Below are 9,425 nucleotides of genomic sequence, written 5' to 3' on the forward strand. Positions count from 1 at the left end.
ATGTGTGTACTCACTCCTTAACCATTCCCGTTGACACATACCCAAGACAAACAGGCCTACACGTCCCATACCGTGCATCCTTCTACTGTGGCCCCGAATGTCCCAAGTATGAGCCAACACCCATCCGTCCCTTAAGCCCAAATATTTTGAATATAATTAATTCCACTTTTTCTTCAATAATTCTTCCATAAATCATGAGATCACTAGGTACATCTCCCTTTCTCCATGGTATCTCTAATAAATCACGAGACCACCAAGTTCATCTCCCTCTCTTCTTGGTGTCTCAATTAATCATTTTCTTAACCTTGTTCACAATCACACTTTCCTTATGCATTTATGATTATGCATGTAAAGATAAACATTAATGCATGTATAGAGAAATTAAATAGTACATGCATAATAATTTAACCTTACGCAATTTGAGTATAGAGAAATTAAATAGTACATGCATAATAATAAATATCACAGACTTAGGAATTTCACAGTGCACACACAAGATTAATAATAAAAGCTTATTCACAAATATAGTGCACTTGATACATTTAATGAAGAAATAACATCACAAGTAATAAAGATAAATTATCACAAGAAAATAAATCACACAACATGACACAAGGATTAAATGTAATATAGTCCAATCATTGGGGAATTAGAGACCCTACCTTAATCTCTTGAGCACGAGTTCCTTCTTGGTCCGTTCCTATGTGTTCGGGTCTAAAAAGTTTAAAGAAATATAGTTTAGATATAATTTAATTAAATTTATATTTATTTCACTCTCTTTTTAAGGAGAGTGTAACTCACACTCTAACTTAGAAGTGTCGGATTGACGCGAAACTTGTACCAATGGACTCGTATCGAAAAATAGAGTTAGGAGGGTGAAAATTGAGCGAAAAAGGTCGCCGGAAACAGCCGCACGCGCCACCACGCACCGGCGGTGCGAGTGGGGTGGCTGGCCGGGCACTGTTCATCGTCACTTTAAACAGCCCCTGTTTTTTTCCAGATTTCCAGTTTTTTTATCTCATTTTTGACTCGACTTTAGACCTATCAAACGTTCACCAAATTGAGCAAACTTATACTTGTTTTAAAGCTCTACATCACTTCTTTACAACCATATAAAGAACATGAAAAACGGACGGTTAAAACTCAAGTTATAAGGCTCGAAAGGAGGCCATACGAACATGCGAATTTTCTGGAAAAATTTCCAGATTTTTCATACTTCTTTGTTTTTCATTTTCCTTCAATTCCAAACCGCAAAACATGTTTCTAAAGCTATACTAAGGCTATCTACAACCTAATTTTTAGTTTTACAACATAAAAGAAAGGTGTGTAAATAAAATTATAAAACAACAAGTTTTAGAAAAAAAATTTGTTAAGGACACCCATGTTTCCATGGGTTCCTTAAACTCACCTCTCTTTACTCCCTCCTTGAGTTCTATAGAGGCTAAAAGCTGTGAGTTCCTACAGTAAAAAAAAAACCATAGATGACAAAAAAGAGGTTAGTTTAAGGAAAGTTTAAAGGAAAAACTTCTAAGATAAAATTTCAGTTTCTAACCTCTCCTTCTCTAACATTTTCTAGTTCACTCTCTCACTCTTTCTCTCTCTCTCTCTCTTTCTCTCTCTCTCTCTCTCTCTCTCTGTGTTCTTTTCTCTGTTCAGTTTTTTTTTCTTCGTTGCATCCTTAGGTGTGAGCTCTTCACACCAGCCCTTTCTTATAATCCAACTTGTTTGCTGAAATTTGGTTAAGTTCATTGGCTCTCATCATTGCCTAGAGGTGACTCATCCCTCTAAGAAAAATCAAAACCATTGATCAAGGCTTATGTGTATATGTAATTAAGGGGATGGACGTTGGTATTATCTCCAAATCCATTCAGATTTTTTTTTTTTTTTTTTAAGTTGGGCTTTTCATCTCTTGTAAAACAATTGGGCTAAAGCCCAAACTTAGAAGTTTAACCCAAATTTTCAAGCCCATAAATATTATTATTATTATTATTCATTATTATTATTATTTTTTTTATTTTTTTATTTTTTTGGACATTACAGTGTGCCACGTGTCACATCTTTTTTGTATTTTTTGATTTTTTTGATTTTTCTATTTTTATAAACTTTGAAAATTAATTAAAAATAGCTCCGAACTTAGAAAAATACACGAAAAATTCCTACCGACTTGTCTTAACTAGTACTAATTTACTATAGGGTCAAAATGCCAATTTTCCCTCTAAAAATTTCCAAAAAATTATGGAAAGTCCAAATTTATTTCTAGAAAATTAAAATACTCTAGACTCTTTGAAAATTCATAGAATAATCTCTCGAACTCCAAAAAATATGAGGTATGCACCGTTAGTCTTCTAAAAACTAACATTACCATTCTTGTGAACACTTGCTACCCAAAAGACCTCTCGGTCTTAGAGAAAAATAAAATTCCCTATAATATAAATTCTAAAATTTCTGTAAAGTCTCGAAATAATTCTCTAAAACAAGCTTTTGGTAATTTTTCAAAATATTTTTGAGAATTTGTCCAAGAGTTTACGAAAATTCTAGAATTTATTTAATAGAGGAAAATTTATTTTAATTTTTTAGAAATAAATTTGGACTTTCTAATTTTTTTTGAAAATTTTTAGAGGGCAAATTGGTAATTTAACCTTATAGAAAATTAGTGCTAGTCAAGACGAGTCCGTAGGAATTTTTTGTATATTTTTCTGAGTTTGGAGCTATTTTTAATGAATTTTCAAAGTTTATAAAAATAAAAAAATAAAAAAATGCGAAAAAATAAAAAAAAGATGTGACACGTGGCGCACATCTAGAGCGCCACGTCAGCATTAACGGCCAGATCGTCAGCATTAACGGAATTGTTGACAGAACAAGGTAAAATGGGACATGGATGTAAGTTACAGGTGGTAATCTGGGACAAAAAAACTTTCAGGTGGTAAAGTAGGAATGAGTTACAGTTTTGGGTGGTAAATCGATAATTAAGCCTAAATTTTAAACAGTCACAACTGTGACTGCTCGACAATTACAACTGTAACTGTTCGAAAAATTAGTGTCTTACTGCTTTACTGAAAAACTATTAATATTTGGTATTTAATCCTAATTTTTTATTATTAATATTATATTTTATAAAAATACCTCCCAAAGTATCGTGAATCTGTGATGAATAATTCAATATGAAAAGTTCCCAATCCCAAAGACCCACGTAGAGAGAGAAAATGGGAGACGACGAGAAGGTGAAGAACGAGGCTCTCCAGATAATCGGGCAACACCAGAAGCTGCCTACTCTTGTCGTCTTCGATCTCGATTACACTCTCTGGCCCTTCTACTGTGAGTGTTGCTATGAGGACCAAACGCCATATTTCTACCCTCAGGCCTCAGGCATATTATATGCACTCAAAGACAAGGGAATCGCCATGGCTGTTGCTTCAAGATCCCCCACTCCTGACATCGCCAAATCGTTCCTTCAAACACTGGATGCCCACTCCTTGTTTGTGACCCAGGTGAACCATTCAACTTGATTGAATATCAATTTTTCTAGTCTTCTACATTTGCATGCTTTCTTTCTTAAGTTGCAATTGCATTGTAGTTTTCTGGTAAAATCATTGTGGGTATGTTTTGTGCACTAACTGGTATATGGGTCTGTTTTTATGCAGGAGATTTACCCCAGTTGGACTCACAAAACAGAGCATTTTCAAAGAATTCAAGCAACCACTGGGGTACCCTTTAGCTCAATGCTTTTCTTTGATGATGAAGATAGGAACATTCAAACGGTATTTTACCCCTTTTACTTATATATTGTTAATAGCCCAATCAAGCATATATTTGAGAATGTTCTTTCCAAATGGACCCTTAACAAATATACAATTTCATACTTGTTTTTTTGAAGTGTGTTACATGGTATTTACAGGTATCAAAAATGGGTGTGACAAGCATTTTAGTTGGTAATGGAGTGAACCTTGGAGCTTTGAGGCAGGGATTGTCAGAATTTTCTAGAAAGTCAGCTTCATCTAGCAGGAGTTAGTAGAGATAGTTTCCCTCCATTACAGAACTGTAATGCTTAGTTATCAATTCATACCATGAGATTGATGTTGTATTGTAGCTCAAAAACAGAGTTTATATATTGTAGTAATTTTTTTTGACTAATTTTTCCTATTTGTTCTTTTGCCTGTGTACCAGTACCACCAATTGTCATTAGCTATGAATTCACTAATGTTATGTACTCTGAAAATTGTGGTGTAGATTGTCTGTCTTTCAGATTTTAACACAGCTGATGCTGCTGTGGTCCAGAATTTGGCTTTCTTCTCTTGTTAGTTCTTGCTAATTAGTCAAAATTAAAATCGACCTCAAACTCTGTTTTACAAAACATACATTTAAGGTTTGTCTGTTCTTACAGAAAAGCTTCATTTTGCTCAAGAAGTGAAAGAACTGTATATACATAATTAAGACCAAAAAGATTCAGGACTGCTTTGCATATCCTGTTTGGACTAAAAATATTGGTAGCTTCTTGAATGTTTTCCCATTCTTTTTAGCTTGATTTTAATTAAGACCAATACCAAACTGATTAAATATGTTATCGGTTAAGCTAGAATCAAGGCATTTTAACATTTAAATTAAACATCAAGATTGATAATTCAGGTTAACTGGTGTATCATGTCAACTGGTGTAATGAACACCAGAAGAGAAAAGCGTAGAAGGCTAAAGTTTTTAATCTTTTCTAATTGTGGTCACTTGGACTACAATGCACATGCAATGCATCATATAAGATAAGTGTTTGCCTAAGGAAAACCATTTCTGAGATTCAGTGTGCCAATTTTTGGCCTTGTATTATAGCATCAAATGCAACCTTAAAAATGTATGAATTCTTAACGTTGATGTAGCTAAAAAGAAAAAAAATTGTTTCCCAAAAAAAGAGTGAATTTGCAAAAAGAACATTATAAATTGCAGAAATATTGGCTGAAGCATATAACAAACTAAAATTATTAGCTGTACTGGGGGCCTTACAAGAATAAATAATTTGTGGAAAATTATACTTGTCAGAAACAAAATACTTACACGCATGGATGATACACAAGCTAAAAAAAAATCCATGCTTCATAAACTGCATGGTTAATCATTGATATCCTGGAACATATACTTGTTAAATAAGCTATGAGTAAAAAGCACATCTTTCCCATTGCAGCTTAAGTGTTGAGGTCTCTAAATGGAGATCTTATATCAGAATTTGCCTCAGATTTCTTCATCACAGTAGGCGTACAAGCATTCTCTTGTTCTGGGTCAACAAGTTCCTCATTCCATTTCAAATCCATTCCTGAACCTTTATTGTCAAAAGAGAGCATTATCCTTTCCAACATTGCCATCAGTTGTTTGTCCGAACTAGAGAACTCGCTGATCTTATTACCCAGTCCTCCAATAAACCCCAGTAAGTTTTCCTTTTCTGATAACAACTTAATGACATCTTCAAGTAAATTTCTTCTTTCATTCTTGAGCTCCTCAATTAAGGCATCTGAGTTTCTCAGCTTTGTCTTCATTTGATTGGTCAATTTCTTCACTTCTGACTCTTTTGCTTCCAATTCAGCTTCAACCTCCAATGCTTGCTGTTCTGAGTAACACAAGGATTTTTGCTGCAATTCCAGTTTCTGCTGTATATTAACGATTTCATCCTCAAGTTCCACTATCATCAATTTCTTTTCTTCAATTTCAAGTGCAGCCATAATCTCAGCAGCAGTGATTTTCTCCCAGGCTTCGTGGATAAGATCAATTTCTTCCTGCTTCTCAGCTAGCCGTGAAGAGAAAGAATCTAATGAGCAATTAAACTTATGCTCCAATGACTCCACAAGCTGCATAAGATCATGCACTCTCTGGTATTTCTCTTCTACATGTTGGAGAAGTTTCTCTTTCTCATACTCAAATATTTTCTCTGCTTCAATTTGTGCCATCACAACACCTGTGAATTCTCTCCTCAATGATTCTTGCTCTAACCAGTCGACCTCTTTCTGGAGCTGCTCTAAGTTCTTGTCCTGCTCTCTTGTGATTTGGAGAAAGAATGAATTCTCTGACTGAACAGACATTTCTGTCTTTCTCTTTGCAGAATCAACATCTTCTGTATCTGTTCTCTTAAGCTTCTGCTCCAGTAACACAATCTGTTGCTGGAGGTTATCTATTGTTTTGTCTTTCTCTTCCTTGATGGTTTCCCCAACTTCTACCTGCTCAAGAAGAGAAACTTCTAACTCTTTACGCATTCCAATGCTTACTTCAAGATCATTTCTTAAACGCTCAGTAATTGATTTCCATATTTGCAATTCTAATTCAATTTCATTTCCTTCACAGATTTTCTCAGCCAACTCAGTATTTACTCTCTCTAAGGCATCATTAACTTCTATAAGTTCCTTCTGCAAAACTTGATGTTTTAAGCGAAGTTCATACTTCGATGAGTTCTCCGGAGTTGCCTTACAACTGTCAAGTTCTTTCTTTATCAGAAGCTGCTGTTTGTCAATGAGATCCAAAGAGTCAATCCTCCTGTTTGTCAATGGAAGATGCTGCTCTTCTTCCATACCTGTCTGTGCCTTAATAAGAGCAACATTCTTCATGTCCAGCTGCTGCATCAATAGAGAAGTATTCTCCTCTTTCTCTTTGTCAAGCAGATCCATTTCAGACTTCTCATTTGCAAACTGCAGTTGAGCCTCAGAGATTCTTTGTTTTAACACCAATAACATGACAGAAAGCTCCTCATTTTGCAACTGCAGCTGCATACTTAGAGAATGACAAGCTTCCAACTCCTTCTTGAGCTCTTTTATTGCTGTATCTTTACTCTCTAGCTCAGACATATAGTTTCTCACATCACCTGTCATCTTGTCTGATTGAGAGGTCCATTCAGCTTCTTTGTCCTGATTTGTTGCACAGTCCCTGTGGATCTGCTCCAATTCCATCCTGAGCTCTTTCAATGCTGCATCTTTACTCTCTACCTCAGACTTATGGTAGTTCAGGTCCCCTGTCATATCTTCCAGTTGAGAGCTCCATTCAGCTTCTCTAGCCCTATGATTTGCAATAGAATCTCTGTGCATCTGCTCCAAACTTTTGAGCTTGTTTCGCAGCTTTGCCAGAGAAGGCGAACCTGATACACCTTGGATTTGGGCTTCCTGGAATTCTTTGAGGGAAATTTTGAGCTCCTGATTTTCTTGCTGTAGCTTCCCTGTCTGATATCCCATTTCTTTATAAAGTGCCTCTTTTTTGCTTAGAGCCTGTCTTAGAGATGCAATTTCTTTGTCCCTCTGAGAAGTCAAGCAATCCAGTTGCGTCTTTCCATCCTCGCACTCAGAAAAGACATTCTCAAACCGTGTTTGGAATTCAGAAACCTGAACTTCCACATTCTTTCTCCGGCTTTCTTCATAAGCCAGGGCTTGGTTGCACATCTGCAGCCGGTTTTGAAGATCTTCTGAAATTCTGGTTTGAGAATCTAGGTTTGTCTGCAATGAACAAATCTCATCAAGCAATGAAGACTTCTCCGTCTCCCAATCCTTCTTACTTGCCTTGAACTGGTCTCGGAGCTTTTCATGTGCTTCTTCTAGATGTCTGAACTGCTCCTTCTTCCATTTTAGCTGATCTTGAACTTTCCGATTTTCCTCCTCAAGATTGAGTATCATCTCATCTCTTTCTCTAAGTTCTTTGGGCGCATTAGCTTTTTTCTCTGCTTCCGAACATTTCTTCTGCAAAACTGATAGCCTTCCTTTGAGGCAGTCAATCTCTTCTTTATATGCACGAATTGTTTGCTCTTGATCCGTTTGCTTCTCGTTTGCCTCATCTAAAGCCAATGCCAACACCCTGTTTGTGTCTTCCAATTTTCGGTACTTCTCGTCACCGTCAACTCGAAGCTTATCATTTGCAGCCCTGAGATGTTGAATTATGGATTCTTTTTCTTTCAAGCTGCATTTAAGATCTTCACACATTTTCTGTGCCACAGAGATTTCCTCTGCCTTCTCATTTAGTTCTTGAGCCTGCTTCTCAATTTTCAAACTTGCCTCCTGGACTTTAGTGAGCTGCTCATTGTGGGCTTTCCTCAAGTTCTCAGATATTTCTGCTTTGATTTTGTGTTCTGCCCTGAGCTTCTCGAGCTCCTCTTTAACTTCGTCGAGCTCTTCATAAACCTTGTCCATATTCTTCCTTTCAGCAGTATGAATTTTCAAATATAAGAAAAAAGACCTGTTTGCAAGCAAAGCAAAACAAAACTTAAATATATGTATTTGCAGGTATTAGCATATACTGAGGGCACAGTCTTCACTAATTCCCTCTTAAACTACACATCCCATTTTGCAATATTAAGGACATAATAACACAACAAAATATGAACTGAAAATAACTCAGCTAAAGTGATAGGACTGCAAATGGAAAATCATGCTTGGACAGCTCATGAACCACCAACCTCTTTCTTTCTGCCCTTTAATTTCCTTACAGATGAACCATATGTAACAAAAATGCCTCTTGTACTCATAATTAGAATAACAATTATAAAGAATGTCAAGAGTTTAGCTTATATTAATATGAATATATGATTCTTTCAAACAAATAAGTGAATTTTTTGCAGAAAGTTTGTGCAGTTCTAAATATGTAAAAGGCATAAGTTTTACTTTCAAAATCTTGCAAAGCTTCAGCAAAAGATGAGGGTTAGAAATGCTGCAAGGTAGTTTGGCCAAACATTTGCCTTTTTAGAAACATTTTCAGTGGAGAAATTTTCAACATAAATTAATGAGGGTCAAAAAGGAATCCAACAATATTCTGAGTCAACATACAAATACACCTGTATAAGGATTAATTAGATAAACAATATAATCTGAAACCATAAATTCATTGTTAATTCTTTCGTTCGGAAATTATAATTAGACCTTGATCCAGAGAAGAAATCCCCATATAAATATGAATACGGAAAATGCATGCTTTGTTTATTTTTGAGAAAATGTGAGAAACGGAAAGAACTAACATCTCAGATATTTTAAGTTTTCCAATTTAAAGACTTGAGGAAGCTAAAACCTCCATTGAAATGAGCCAAAGCGAAAAATGAAACCCAAAAAAGAACAAAAGGCAAAATCAAGAATTTCATAATTTTTTTCTTCTTTTTCATTGTATTCTTAGCTACCAAACATAAACTTCAACAAAAACCTATAGAAGTGACAGATTCAACTTAGCATTTAAAATAGTAAGAAAGTTAGAAGCATATAAAGCATGAAATGAAGCACCCCAACCCCAAGTCTCTGACTTACCCAGACCCATCAATCACAACAAGCAAAAAAACAAAGGTAACAAGAATTTCAAGGAAAATGACATAAATTTAACATAAACCAAGAAAAAACAGGAAAGGAAAAGGCTTGCTAGTTAGCCTGTTTTTACATTAGAAACCCGAGATTTCTCACTAACCAAACAAGTTTCGAGAAAAACAAAGAGAACCC

The 9,425-nt window shown here is 35.5% G+C and overlaps 2 protein-coding genes across 2 annotated transcripts; one reads left to right on the top strand and one right to left on the bottom strand.

Moving 5' to 3' along the window:
* The first annotated feature begins 3,160 nt into the window (after window positions 1–3,160).
* On the top strand, window positions 3,161–4,242 carry LOC147284146 (uncharacterized). The gene is made up of 3 exons (XM_086244932.1): window positions 3,161–3,488; window positions 3,642–3,758; window positions 3,896–4,242. Exons 1-3 carry the CDS (start codon window positions 3,204–3,206, stop codon window positions 4,007–4,009), a joined length of 516 nt encoding a protein of 171 aa, XP_086101058.1. The 5' UTR covers window positions 3,161–3,203; the 3' UTR covers window positions 4,010–4,242.
* Window positions 4,243–5,005: 763 nt separating this feature from the next.
* On the bottom strand, window positions 5,006–8,141 carry LOC147284147 (basic helix loop helix (bHLH) DNA-binding superfamily protein). Its single transcript, XM_086245382.1, has 2 exons — window positions 6,084–8,141; window positions 5,006–6,044 (listed from the first exon to the last, which is right to left on the bottom strand). Exons 1-2 carry the CDS (start codon window positions 8,136–8,138, stop codon window positions 5,169–5,171), a joined length of 2,931 nt encoding a protein of 976 aa, XP_086101508.1. The 5' UTR covers window positions 8,139–8,141; the 3' UTR covers window positions 5,006–5,168.
* Between the last annotated feature and the right edge of the window lie 1,284 nt (window positions 8,142–9,425).

Source organism: Dryas octopetala, chromosome 5, assembly GCF_963921425.1.
Source record: "Dryas octopetala chromosome 5, drDryOcto1.1, whole genome shotgun sequence".
Lineage (NCBI taxonomy): Eukaryota > Viridiplantae > Streptophyta > Magnoliopsida > Rosales > Rosaceae > Dryas > Dryas octopetala.

Bases quoted from the DNA above. Each gene is read 5' to 3' on its own strand.
- LOC147284146 (XM_086244932.1), top strand. From the start codon at position 3,204: ATGGGAGACGACGAGAAGGTGAAGAACGAGGCTCTCCAGATAATCGGG. The intron at 3,489-3,641 runs GTGAACCATTCA...GTTTTTATGCAG, and splicing joins ACTCCTTGTTTGTGACCCAG to GAGATTTACCCCAGTTGGAC. The intron at 3,759-3,895 runs GTATTTTACCCC...TGGTATTTACAG, and splicing joins AAGATAGGAACATTCAAACG to GTATCAAAAATGGGTGTGAC.
- LOC147284147 (XM_086245382.1), bottom strand. From the start codon at position 8,138: ATGGACAAGGTTTATGAAGAGCTCGACGAAGTTAAAGAGGAGCTCGAG. The intron at 6,045-6,083 runs GTTGATTCTGCA...ATGTCTGTTCAG, and splicing joins AGAGAACAGATACAGAAGAT to TCAGAGAATTCATTCTTTCT.